The following is a 14,252-nucleotide window of genomic DNA, read 5'->3' as shown; positions in this document are numbered from 1 at the left end:
AATCTTTTAATGAGATGTCAGCTCATCATAAAGGTGAAAATTAAACTCTGAGTTCTACAACTTTGTGGAGACCCAGTGCTGACCCAGTGCTGCTAATAAACATGTCGCAATCCAGAAATAAGTAAAAAAAGAAACCCAGTTAACCAGTATGGGTTTTTTTTACATTCTCCTCTTATCATCTCACGTTATGTCTGAGGCGCTGTAGCATTTGACTTTGTTTGGTCTGCTTTAGGCACATCGGCACTTGTAATTAACTGCTGAACCCAAGGAACATATTTTGCAGTTTATTTGGTTTGGAGATAAACACTAACTGTACAACAAACATGAAACCGTCCGTCTTACACTCAAATACTAGTCAAGTTAGAGTAAACTCAATTGCTCTTCCTGAGAAGCTACAAACAGAGTGGAGCTGCAAACAGATGGCTGAAATGTATGCTGACCATCTTTGCAGAAAACAGCTCTTAGCCAGTGTTAATGTGGCAGGAATAGTTGAATGTTATTTGTACTCTTCAATGCTGGTTTTGATGTAGTTATAACAGCATTTGGTTTGATGTTCATCTTTTACCTTCAAGAGCTTTTCACATGGGTTAAGTTGTCATTTTATGTTTAATTCTCAAGACGTTACCCCGGAGAAAGCTGAAAATAATATTTTTCCTATATTAGTTTATCCTGTGATTTGTAAACACACCCTCTCAACATATGCTTCATTAAAGGCAGGGTAAGAAATTCTATATGATTCCTATCTCAGAACACTTGTTGTTACATTCAGTAACTATCTCCTCATTATCATTTACCTGCCTATCTCATGAGTACATTGTTAAAAGAAAAAAATGAAAGATAAACAAGCTTCATACAGTCTTGGCGCCACTAATTGGAAACAAACAGAGTGGTGGCAGCTTGTGTCTAAACAATAATGCGTATTGCTCCAGTCAGCCCCTGGCAGGGGGAGGATTCGTGCTCGTGCTCCTGCACATGGAGTGGAGGAAGAAGGGAGGGTCTTGGAGAGTTCAATATGGGGTGTGTTTTCTCAAGAAGGACTGGGGGAGGGAGCAGCTACCTCTTAAATCTTTAGTTTGTGTTTCCTTTCAAGTAGCAAAAGACATGATGTCATCCGTTACCCTACCTTTCAAAATTTAGATATGTATTAATGTGACTTTCATGCATCACACTTACATCCTGAAACAACCAATAAACATTCAGAAGTTTAAATACATTTTTAAGTATATAGCATCTATTACAATACAAGTTATCATTAGGTGCTTTCCAGAGACCTAGAACATGACCCCTGAGCAATTATTACATAAACAATGGCAGGTAAAAACTCCCCAAGTGGGAGAAAGACCTGAAGCCAAACAGTGGCAAGGAAAAACTCCCCTTTAGGAGGGAAGAAACCTTGAGCAGGACCTGGATCATAAGGGGGGGCCCTCCTGCCGAAGGCCAGACTGGACAGAGAGAATGAAGAACCGAGAAAGGAGAGACTCAGACACAATGGCTAGCTGGTGCACTACAAGGGACTATATACAGTTTTTTCTGAATCCTTAAGTACATTTTTTGCAACATTGGCTATTTTTGCTAAACTCTACACACAAATGAGAAAACCTTTCACCAAATTATCAAAACTTTATAGTTCTCTTGCAAAATCAAACACGGCTTGATTAACTCTACACACCTTAGTAAAAATGGTGTTTTCATATCAGACAGTAAACACATGCCATCATTTACTAAGCACATAATGTGCCAACTACACACTGATGGTATGAATACAAAACACATCTGGCTTTTTTCTTTTTCTGTGCACAAGGTAGGCTAGGTCAGTTTGAGGTCATACTTTTGTCATAGTTCTGTAAACACACAGGGATCCAAACTTCAAGTATTGGTGTTTATTCACACTCGTCAAAACAAAGACACAGCACAGAACACAAAATAATACATTCACAAAAAAAAGACAATCAGCCTACATCATGCCGTCTCTCTGGGTCCGGCTACAAAATCTCATCCACATCGCATGCGATGTCCTCCAGTCCAAGGCACCGGGGAAAATACCTCCTTGCATGCCGTATCCAGGCCTGACATGATGCCTGCTCAATATCTCCACATGCCTCCTCCATTGCTTGTAAAAGGGCTGCGTGTTGATGGGGAAGGCGGTCGTGGACTTTCCAGCGCCAGGCAGAAAAGAACTCTTCAATTGGATTTACAGTAAGAATGGAGAGTATGGGGGGAGGTTGAGTGCCATGAAGAGTGGATGATCAGTAAACCAGTTGCGGACCAAAGCAGCCCTATGGAAACTAACATTGTCCCATATGATGACATATCAGGTCTGCTCTGGCCCTTCTTCTTCCCCCTCCTCGTCCTCCTCTTGCTGCTCCTTGTCCTCTTCCTCTAACTTCCTCTAAACCTCTTGCTTCTTCACCTCCACGTCCTCTTCCTCGGCCTCCTCTGATTCTTACTCTTCTTGCTCCTTCCATTGTACTCCACACAGACAGCTTACCTGTGGCTTATTTATAGTGCTTAGGCTGATTGCAAAGTGAACTAATTCTCTAAAATTGTTTTCACATGTGAAAGTGTGCCAGACAGTTGGCAAAATAGTGTAAATAATAGCCATACATGTGTATAATTTTGCTAGGAGTGTTTTGGAAATTTGGCAATTGAGTGTAAGCAGTGAATTGTGCCTACAGTTTTGAAAAGTGTGTGTTACAAAATTACAAACTGAGTGCAAAGCAGTATTTGTGCTTTTAATTTCGCTAACTCAGTGAGTGGTTTTGCTATGTGTGTTAATAGTTTTAGAAATTGTGCTACAAGAACAAAATTAGCGCCTAAGCTTTCAGAAAAAACTGTAAACAGATGTAGACAGCAGACACTGATGTGGTCAGAGGGTGGGACTGCAGGTCAGCATGCAGCCCCTGAGGCTCTGGCCTGCAAACATGCACAGCAGAGAAAAGGAGGGGGCAGATCAGCACAACAAACTACAAGGAACAATGGAGAACAATATTGGTTAAGAGACTGATCTGCAGAAAGGAAAGAGAAGAAGACGAGAGAAGGAGGGGTGAGGAGCCCCTATGAGTGGATCATGTCGGTGCCCCCCTGCAGCGTTGCTCTATAGCAGCATATCTACAACGAAGCCATGTTTGAGACAAACTATTATAGTCTTGTTCTATAGCTGCAGCTATGACTACTGACTCTAACACACTAGAGTTTACACTAACTAGAGGTTTACTGAACACTAACTAGAGGTTTACTGAACACTAACTAGAGGTTTACTAAACACTAACTATAGGCTTTACTAAATAGAAAGGTTTTAAGTTTAGTTTTAAAAGTGGAGGTGGTGTCAGTCTCCTTAACCCAGATTGGAAGTTGGTAATGGTGCCTGATAGCAGAAGCTCCGCCCTCCAAATCTACATTTGGATACTCAAACTACGAATAAACCTGCACTCTGAGAACGGAGAGCTCTGTTAGGAACATAAGGTACTATCAGGTCTTGTAAATATCGAGGAGCTAGGCCGTTTAGGGCTTTATACTCAACTTTTTGAATTGGATTCTAAGTTTTACGGGGAGCCAATGGATTGATGCTAACACAAGAGAGACGTGGTCTCTCTTGCTGATTCCTGTCAGCACTCCCGTTGCTGCATTTTGGATCAACTGGAGGATATTCAGAGAATTACTTGGACATCCTGCTAACAATACATTACAGTAATTTAGTCTAGAAGATACAAACGCGTGAATTACAGTAGTTTTTCTGCATCACTCTGGGAGAGGATGCTCCTAATCTTTGCGATATTACATAGATAAAAACGCTGTCTTGCAAACCTGATTAATATGCTGTTAAAAATGACAAATCCTGATCGAAAATAGCACCAAGGTTTCTCCATCTTCCACCATCTAATCCCTTCCTGAGGTGTTTGGGAAAAAAAACAATCACCTCTGTTTTATCAGACACAACATGAGACACAACGAGTGAACTTCTATTGGGACAAAGTGGTATTACAAGACATGCTGGCCCTTCCCCACTTATTAGTGCATTATTGTCAACACAACAGATTTGTAGCCCCCATGTGGTCAGAATTGGTATCGCTACATGAAGTGGCTTTAAAACTGTTATAAAAAAACTATAATACAACATTTTTAAAAGGTATTGGTATACTGTTTCAGATGTCTGTATGATTTATCGCGGTTGCTGCTACTCCCAAAGGCCTGAATTCAAATAGCACACTGATCAGTAAGTGAGCTGGGCTGTCTCTATAAAGTCTGTCTCACAGTCTCTCTCATCTCAGCGTTAATGTTTTTTTTCTATTTCTTTCAGCCAATGTATTGTACTTTTGATATCTTTATACCTTCACTTAACTAGAAATAAAGCTCATGTGAAATTCAAAATAGTAAATCTGAACAGCTAACCTCTGTTTTTATACATTTCCAAACTCTTGGGCACTTTAGGAAACATTTGCAACAACGTGTCCCTCCGGTGTTCATCACAGCTTGGACTGTTCACAGCTGAGGCCATCTCCTCTCTCTATTTTCTAAGGTAGTGCAGTAAAGTCTGTCACTGGCATCAGTCGTTGTGCGTAACTGCCGTAATTGTGGTATTAGAATACAGTAAGTGCTCTTAGTCACACCATCATTGCTGCTTCTGTGGCGTTAGCTTAGTCCTATGTGCATACCAGTGGATCAAGCAGGAGGCCTGGAGGAGCATGCCAATATGCGTTTGACTTGGCTCAACGCTGTGCCCACATCAAGAGTACTTCTCTCCGATTGGCAGGTCGGGGGCAATGCAAACTTAGCACTGAGTGGTAGTTATTCACGTCTACAGGTTTTTCTTTCAAACTCTTGAGGGAGGAAAAATATACTCATGAGATACAAGATGTAAACTTCTGAATATGTTAAGATTTGCTTTTAATGGCAGACTGTCAGTCCTGCTGTCATTTTAAATCCCGTTGCTTAAAGTCAAAAGTCACTGTGTGCAGACAAAATATTTCTACTGCTTGGTGCCAACTACAATTTTGTGTATTTGAAGCAGCGCGATTTGTTACCTGGAAGCAGCTCAACGTGAGTGAAGTAGCGAGTTTTCATCAACACTAAATCAGACTTTACACTACTTTAACACGTGTTATTTGCTAAACTAAAGTATTTAACAAGTCTGGTACTGTCAAGATCAGTCCATAATTACAAACTGGGGGGAAAAAGAAAATGCTAACTGTAGTTGTGTGTCATTTTATTGTTTTTAATTTGCTGGATTGACCATAAACAGCATTCCTTAACAGCATTAATTTATTTTCTGTACACCACCTTATCTTGTTTAGGGTTAAGAGCAGGAGCCTATCCCAGCTGTCATGAGACGAGACATGAGGAGCCCCCTCGATACGTTGTCAGTTCATGATAGGACAAAACAACAGACTGTATAAAAAAATGGACGAAGCATAAGGTCACATGACCCATTGGTTTCTGAAGACTAGTTTTCAAACCCATGTTTCTTCATATGGGGTTCAGCCTTGTTGCTCCAGAAGCCAATGGGGACACACTTACTGCATGTCAATCAAAGTTACCTTTGCTCCCAGCCCCTTCAGCCAAACCCCCGTTTAACATGTTGAATCAACAGTGAAACCACAAAAGACTGTCTTACGGATGATTTCTGATTACGGATGAGGAAGTGATTCCAGCTAGCCAGTAGCTCAGCCGACTGTCAATCAGTCATATTAGAAATAGTTTTAATGCTTTACACAAACTCTCTCCCTGCGTGGTAAAAAAAAAAAATCCACCCCCGTCAGAGTTGTCATGGGTGTGAAATCAAACTATTGCAACCAAAGTGTTTTTTTGAACCAGGCTGTAAATATATTTATTTCTGCTTTCAAGCTAGACATTTTAATGTGGAAATCAATGGAGATTGACTTGCTTTTGCAGCCAGCCTCTAGCGGTCGGTCGAGGAACTACAACGAAACTTAGTTCCACATGAGCGTCAGTCTGGAAGTTAGATGGTTGGTCCCTGGACAAGACGCACAACCTTGTTTACAGAAATGTGATACAGCTAAATGTGTTAGAAGCACTGCATTGTGGGTGATAATGCACAGGCCCAGTATATTGTGCTTTTATTTTTATTTTTCATTATTGTTTTTAGACTGTATTGCTTTGAGTAACACTGCTCAGTGTAGTTTCATCTCAAACCTTTGATTGATCGGTGCTCAGTGGTTCACAGTGCTCAGTTTGACATAAGAGCATGTGTTTTTATTTCGCAATCCTAATGTTTTGGCCCCCTCTATGTATGCACAACCTGAGTTTTCTATGATTTATTACTTTACATAAAGACGAGTGAAAATACTCATGGTCATAAATGCACCTCCAAGTCCATTATGGGAAATGGGGAAGCTGGACTTTTTTTTTTTTTTCCTTTTTTTTTAAGCCATTCACTCAGATATTTCGACACACTCATCGTTTTTAAACACAAGATCCTCCATAACACTTTTTTTCTCTGACAACTAGTTTTAAAATGCTAGCTGGAGTTGTGACAATCTCATGTTTTTAAGGGGGGGGTAACGACAGTGAATGTCCACAAAACACCCCTACCTGTATCTTCTGTGTACACCTCAATCACCTCGATCACCTCAATCACCTGCTGTTTAGTCTCTTGTGGTTTTGATAAAACATAGTAACAGATGCTATCACATGCCCTGACAGCTGATCTCCTCAGCTTATGTTGCAAAAGATATTGTGAAGAAGAAGATGCTGGCAACACATTGCCGTGTGCGTGTGTGTGTGTGTGTGTGTTTGTTTGTTTGTGTATTGCATCATTTAGAGGCAAATTTCACCCTCAGATAGAGCGATTTCATCTGTTTTGAATGCATTCCTGGTTTTACGGTGCAGCCAAGTGCTCAAGATAATATTTTGATAAACACAGATTTCTGTCAGGCTGTTTGTGCACTGGTCTGTCATTTCCTTATAATTCCAAATACGTCAACAGAAGATTGTTTTAATTTGTTTCATTGACTTTTTCTCATCCATGTAAACGCACTGATTCAGGCCATGTGTTGAAGTCTTATTCTTCAGATTCGAGTGGGCTGTTTGTGGGAAGAACATGCTGTGTTTCTTCCATCAGGACAGTTCAATATATCTTTGTTAATGTATTGTGCAGAGTTTTGGAACATTGTTCACCTGCCGTGTAGAACACAAAGCACCTCGGTTTTGCATCGACAGCATGGGGGTGTGCACTTTGTGAACTTTGTGATCTTACAGTACCATCTCACTCCACACAGAACCAAAGCTTTTTGTCGTAGCAAACATTTTTATGGACAAACATTAGTCAGTGCTGAGGGGAAACCTCAAGGGGGGGGGGGGCTGTTTTTGGCAGCCAGACCTTCTTAACTGTCAAGAGAATTTCAGAAACGCACACAGATCTGCTTTACATTTACACCTGTTGGTCGGAGTGAAGGGTTTAAACAAATGCAGTCAGATGTCTCTGCAGGAGCTATAAGCCTCTCAGCAGCTCCTGTCTCCGGCCTTGTCTGCTCTTACCTTTTTCAATCTGTTTTTTATTAACTATTGGGTCATTCTCTTGTGCTTTCTATTCACTCCTCTCGTCTCATGTCATCTTAATGTAATCATTGTCAAATAGCACATGATGCCCCTTTTTAGAAGCAATTTAAATGCAGACAGAAACGTCTCTGGAGAGTCCTGGTCTCTTATCTCATGAAGCCAATTTCAAATGCATTTCAGAGAGCTTGAGCTGGTTGAGAAGAAAACTGCACTCACATCAAGAGCATTGCTGCGTTTACTCCAACCATGAAATTATCAGCACAGAAACTGTATCTGTAGTTGTGTGTCTGTGTAAAATACTTGTTTTGGGTGCGTGTCATCCCTGTTGTGTGGATATTATTAGTCAATATTCTACTATAATATTTCCAGCATCTTCTAAGTTTATATGCTTTCAGTCCAAAGAATTCATCTCTTATATTAGCTGTTAAGATGACAGCTTTCATTGAATAACAGGATGTGGATGGGAACAGTTTGTCCTCCTAAATCTGCTTGTGTCTTCTCTGTTCTGGTGAAGCAAATTCAGATATATGATACTGAACTTGCCAAGAATCCATTTTTAGAGATGGCTGGAATATGCCATATTTTCTTTGTTGAGCGGTCTGCTTCCTTCTGAGGGTAAAGTTTCAGATGAAAGCCGGCAGATTGTTTTTGTCAGAGATGCACATGAACTTTTCTTCTTTTAAAAAAAAATTCAAAATATGAGAATCTATTTTCTCGTTTTAATGCCTTTTTAAAGTACTTTTTAAAGCTAAAGAAAGTGCTTTCTTGTTGGAATTTCATTGGGAAGTCCTTCCTCAAGTGACTTCCCCAAATACACAAGTGAATTTTACCCAGAGATCTTAAACGCAACATTTATACATTACGGGTCTTATCTCTTGGTTACTATGTTGTTATAATTTTTTTCTTTGCTGTCTATTTTTCTTTCCTAGTTGAAGCAGCCTGACAAGGCGGCAGCGGCAGCTCACACCTACTTCCAGGCCAATCCGGAGCATGTGGAGATGAGGCAGAACCTGGAGCAGTACAAAGACCTCCAGGGCGTCAACGAAGACCACTTCGTGGACCGGGAGGCCCGGCCTCACCAAGTAAAGACAGAAAATCCTCTGTGTGGTCTCTGACAGTTTACCCATCGTTAATCAGTTTTTGTCTTCATGTCCGGCCTGAAATTGACTTTCTGCTTCACTTCACACTAAAAGGAGAAAATACAGCTGCTCTTGCTCAGTGAATGAACCCCTGCATTCATGGTCCTTCAGTTACACCGCTACAAACCCCTTAGAAACGTTTAGCTGCTGTTGTGGTGAAGCCCTGAATGAAGAAGACTTTTCACTCCCTTTTTATGCAGCTCATGCTGTTTTTCCATCAGACCTATTTCAGGTCCATATTTAAGTGAAATTTTAGTTCTGTCCTCTGAAATACACTTCATATTTACTTAAATTAAATGTGTCTTGTCTCTGATTACTGCTCAGCTCTTGTTTCTGTGGATGCACACTTTAACTACTGTGTTTCCAGTCGGCTTTTCAGTCTCTGAAGAAGATTGGTCCACAAATTATCTTGGAAGAGCAAACAAATGAACTCCAAATCTTATTATATACACTCACTGGCCACTAGGGATGGGCGATATTTTACCGTTCACGATAAACCGTCAAAAAAATTCCTCACGATAAGAATTTATCATCTCGCGTAAAAACGATAAATTCCCGTTGATGACGTTTTTGTGTAAAGCTGATTTATGGTTCTGCGTTAAATCCACGCACAACGTACGTGAAGGAAGGAAGGAAGGAAGGAAGGAAGGAAGGAAGGAAGGAAGGAAGGAAGGAAGGAAGGAAGGAAGGAAGGAAGGAAGGAAGGAAGGAAGGAAGGAAGGAAGGAAGGAAGGGAGGGAGGGAGGGAGGGAGGGAGGGAGGGAGGAAGGAAGGAAGGAAGGAAAGGGGAGAAGGAAGGGAGAAAACAAGGAAAGGAGGAAGGTAGGGAGAAAAGAGGAAGGGAATAAGGAAGGAGAGAGCGGAAGGAAGGAAGGAAGGAAGGAAGGAAGGAAGGAAGGAAGGAAGGGAGAAAACAAGGAAAGGAGGAAGGTAGGGAGAAAAGAGGAAGGGAAGAAGGAAGGAAAGAGCAGAAGGAAGGAAGGAAGGAAGGAAGGAAGGAAGGAAGGAAGGAAGGAAGGAAGGAAGGAAGGAAGGAAGGAAGGAAGGAAGGAAGGAAGGAAGGAAGGAAGGAAGGAAGGAAGGAAGGAAATAAGGAAGGAAGGAAGGAAGGAAGGAAGGAAGGAAGGAAGGAAGGAAGGAAATTAGCCTGAAAGAAAGAAAGAAAGAAAGAAAGAAAGAAAGAAAGAAAGAAAGAAAGAAAGAAAGAAAGAAAGAAAGAAAGAAAGAAAGAAAGAAAGAAAGAAAGAAAGAAAGAAAGAAAGAAAGAAAGAAAGAAAGAAAGAAAGAAAGAAAGAAAGAAAGAAAGAAAGAAAGAAAGAAAAATTCCCGTTGATGACGTTTTTGTGTAACAAACATGGCGGATCTGAGAGCGAGATAGATTTATAGTTAAAAAGGTGGAGTTGAATTGGTATTATTTTTATCATCATTTTTATCGTTATCGGGATAAATGCCAGAAATTATCGGGATACATTTTATAGTCCATACCGCCCATCCCTACTGCCCACTTTATTAGGTATATCGTGCGTACCTAATAAAATGGGTATCCTTTCTGGCTACATCATAAGCAAACTTTGCCTCCTCCTGTTTACTCCAAAGCTGCTGTGGACACCTTGGTGTTCTTTAGAGGACTTGTATGAACCAGTTGCAGCTTTATGTGCTGTTGTGTCATGAGAACTCTGCAGATATTTGTGCTTCAAGACATAAATGTGCGTGTTATTCTGTGTCTGTTGTCCATGACAGCGCTCCTTCAGTGAGGCAGTGAGGTTGTACGACAAAGGCGACTACGATGGAGCCATCGCTCTGTTCGAGGAAGCTTTGGTGGAATACTATAAAGCAGATGTGGAGTGCCGGGCCCTGTGCCAAGGTCCACAGACGTTTGAGGGCCACGATCACCTCCGCTACCGTTACAGCCTACATGAACTCATATCAGGTACGGGGGAAAAGCTCTCCTCAAGTAAGGCAGACTATGTTGTTGGTGCAAATGTTTAAAACAGTCAGAAGCCGTGTTTAGTCCTTTTTGCATTAGAATTCCAGACATAATGTGGTTTTTCTTGGTAAAGTAAGTTCTAATAACTTACTACAAAGACAAAAATGTATGATTTTAATTAGAGCTAAGACACTGTTAATGTTAGTGACTTTTGATTTGAGTACCATTCCAGTATTTACATCATGTTTTCACAGACGGACAAGTTCCCCAACTCTCTGCAGGTCGCACCACTTTAAAATCACTGAGGTGCCATCTTGTTTAACTTTGTTCAGTAATTAATTGAAAGTCCTCCAACGGAGAGTCATAAACATTTCTCAAGTCTGTAAGAGTTTAAGCAAAAAGCTCCATGCCTGGTTTGTTGGTTTGTGGAGCATTTTATTAGTTTATTATGACTTCTCCACCACCACCACTTCTGGTATTTATGCTCGGCTCGGAGCCCGAGCTGCGCCGGGGTCCAAACGAGGCCAAACCACGCTCTCCATGGTAACGAGGGTTCAGATCTGCCTGGCAGCAGCACGGCTCTGGGTCAGAGGTCAGATGAGCGATGAAGTATGACGGACATAAAAGCATAGAGGTTGAAAACATTTAATGTATCACATCATTGTAGGTTCAAAGATCTATATTGAATACTGTATTGTGACCAAAAATACAGTTAAAGCCCATTTGAACAGTCTTATGGGTGCTCGAAACATTTATTGCAACTTAAAAACAAACTTGACAAAGATAACAATGGATCAAACTTAAAAAGTTGCTAACTGCTTGTTTTCTGTTCAGAATTCTAAAATTAACACTAATTAACCTTCTTGATAATTTAATATGAACTATATTTCTTTAGTTTAATAGCGAGCAGATTTGGTCAACGTTATTCTGCCTCTATTCCCTTAACTTTATGCCGTTTCTCTACTGTCCACATTTGTAGAAGGGCCAACATAGATGGTTAGTCGCAATGCACTTTCAAATTTGATCAGTATTGATGACTTTCCATTGTTCATATGGAAATACATAGGTTTTTGGATTTCTTGCTGATAAAAACCTAGAATGTTTTTTTCACAGGAGCAAATTCAAACTGAGCGTTTCTATGGTAATATCTGTATTGAAGAAAAACTGCAAACAGGAGTTTTTTTTGCGGTTTACCACCGAAGCACCAGGAGCCCTTAAATGTTATACTGGATGGAAAACAGTGGGGCAGCTATACTAAATTTAGTTTACTCTCTAAAGTAAACCTAGTTTTACTCCAGTTTTCTTATCATAATTATGTTTGATTCATAACTTTAATAGTTGAATCTGCACTGAAGCAATAAAGCCAACATAAATGATGCCATTTAGATGTGTCATGTTTTAGTGTTTAAGTTCCTTGCATGCACCCGAGCCAGCAGGTCCATCTAGGCCAACTCTACAGCACACCAGCTGGGGGAAATGATCCCATTGTACACGGCCTATTAAGAATAAAACAAATATAAAAGTTTGAGAAATAACAGTAGGATTGGCTCTGTCCCAGTGGATATGTTGAATTTCATTCAAAACTATTAGTTACGATGCACAATTTGCCGTGGGATTTGGTAGACATGCTCTATTACCGTCTTTGTCAGTCCAGTCTATTCTAGTCTATTCCAGTCCTGCAGTTCAGTCCAGTTTGAACCCTGTAAACAGATGGTTAGATGTGGAGGAAAGGTGTACATCCACAGCAAAACTCAATTACTAAACCAGATTGTCAGGCAGAGACTTTGGTTAGAGATGTCTTTGTGTGCATGGGTCAAGGCTTTTTCTCTGGAAATCAAGGCGGTCTTGTGCAGCTGGCGTGATCTTGTGCAGTAGCTGAACCTCACCTCACATATGTAATGCAGGGCTGCATAAATACCAAAAGACAGCTAATTAGTTTTGGGCGGGCTTTGTTTGACTTAGAATCGAGGGTTTATTTTCCATAGCGCTGCCATGAAAAAGTCTATGATCGTCATGTTTATCTAGGTGAGATGTATATATTTGCACTAGTAAAGCAATCTGCTGTGCGAGTTGGATAAAAAACAAAGGATTTCACAGAATTACTTCCATTTGTTTGAGTATACATTTCAGTTTTTGACCCCGATTCAGCGCTAGATCTCTGCTCCTTTGGCAGTCTTAGAGGGATCAAAACACACCACAACTCTTTGGTCTGAGACCGAGGAGAGTTGTGCGGCAGCTGCTCAAAAGTGACCTCACTGAACACACATGCTCACTGACCCACTCTCCTGGCGTTCTCTTAATGCTCAACATAAGGAAATGATATGAAACAATATATGGCAAACTGCAGAACCTGGATCAACAAATAATGGCGCTAATCCTCACCTAAAGGAACAAAAACGTGTGAATTTGTGAAAACGTTTTTTTGTTTTGTTGTACAAGCCTTATTCGATTCATTATGGCTTATCAGGATAAACTAATTCCACAGTTTCTTCTTTAAACTGTTTGTTGTTAAGAGGCCGGCCAAACTGACCAAACAACAGTTGACAACATTATCCCAACACTGTTGCACTAAAATAACAAAACTAAGTTTCTCCAGTAACAGTTTTATAGCTGGTTATTTCCAACACAATGTTCTTTAATCATCAGGGTTGAGCTTGTATTATATATGAAGTATGACGTGACTGTCTGGCCGTAGTTAAAGGTTAGCTGTTGCATTACATCAGACTGGGTGAATGTCACGTAGTAAATCATTTGCGTGAATGAAAGATTTTCTTTAAGCCTGAGCTGATGTCACACAGATGCTTTGGTGACTGAGCAGGAGACCAAACTCTGGGGGCGCATAAATAAGTACCACCCAATACGTAATTATACAGAGCCACTTCTGCAGCTGCATCTGTGCATCGCATTGGTTTCAAATTGTGGGATGGACATAAAAACTTTAATTGAAAGGCTTATTTTCTTTGAAACGAAGTCCTTTATTAAGTCTGTCTATGCTGAATGATGAATACTCTATTGGAGGCGTCCTCCTTTTGGGAAAGTTTCTATTTTCTGACTTGGGAGAAAGCGGGGGTCTGGATTATGTAACCTTCACACTTTAGTTCGGATAAGAGGAAACATGTTTATCTTTCTGGACAATCTCAGTCTTTTGCAAGACGGGATGGAAAAAAGGCATCAAACAAGGCGTGTGACATGAGAGAGTGAGAGAGATTGTTTTAAAACAGCTGATAACGTTTGAGCTGTGCATCATGTTGTGGAATTATGTGCGTCTCCATAGCTTCTCCAAATGTATATTTTTTTTAAAAGTATACATTTTCCATCTTCAGAATGGAAACATATTTCTGATTGGAATGAAAATACAGACCTCTTTCTATGGATCTCCCAGACAAGCATGGGTATGTGCTAATAGGTATATGGCCTTGTGATGCAATGGCAGCCTGTCCAGGGGGTGCTCCTGCCTTTCACCCATAGTGTGCCCAAAGGCTCCAGCAGGTATAGAACATGAATGAATGAACTGCACAGCTTGATCTCCACTCATCTGAGTCGTCTGTTTGTCATTAATCCACCAAATCGGACTCCTTCCTTTGTTCCTTAAATCAAAGCTCTAATGAAAAGTCTCTCATCACATCTGCACAGAAATGCAGGAGCAGATGCTCCTTTAGTGAGTTACATTT

General features: G+C 40.6%; 1 protein-coding gene across 1 annotated transcript in view; it reads left to right on the top strand.

The window, feature by feature from the left end:
• Positions 1-14,252, top strand: part of p3h2 (prolyl 3-hydroxylase 2) — a 68,923-nt gene that overhangs the window by 42,531 nt on the left and 12,140 nt on the right. Inside the window, exons 2-3 of the mRNA XM_061738340.1 lie at positions 8,445-8,597; positions 10,395-10,584. Of these exons, the coding sequence (XP_061594324.1) occupies positions 8,445-8,597; positions 10,395-10,584 (343 nt within the window). The remainder of the gene's footprint in view (positions 1-8,444; positions 8,598-10,394; positions 10,585-14,252) is intronic.

The sequence above is a fragment of the Cololabis saira genome, chromosome 13, assembly GCF_033807715.1.
Source record: "Cololabis saira isolate AMF1-May2022 chromosome 13, fColSai1.1, whole genome shotgun sequence".
Lineage (NCBI taxonomy): Eukaryota > Metazoa > Chordata > Actinopteri > Beloniformes > Belonidae > Cololabis > Cololabis saira.
The sequence above is the reverse complement of the archived record's forward strand: the minus strand, read 5'-3'. Positions and strand labels throughout refer to the sequence as shown.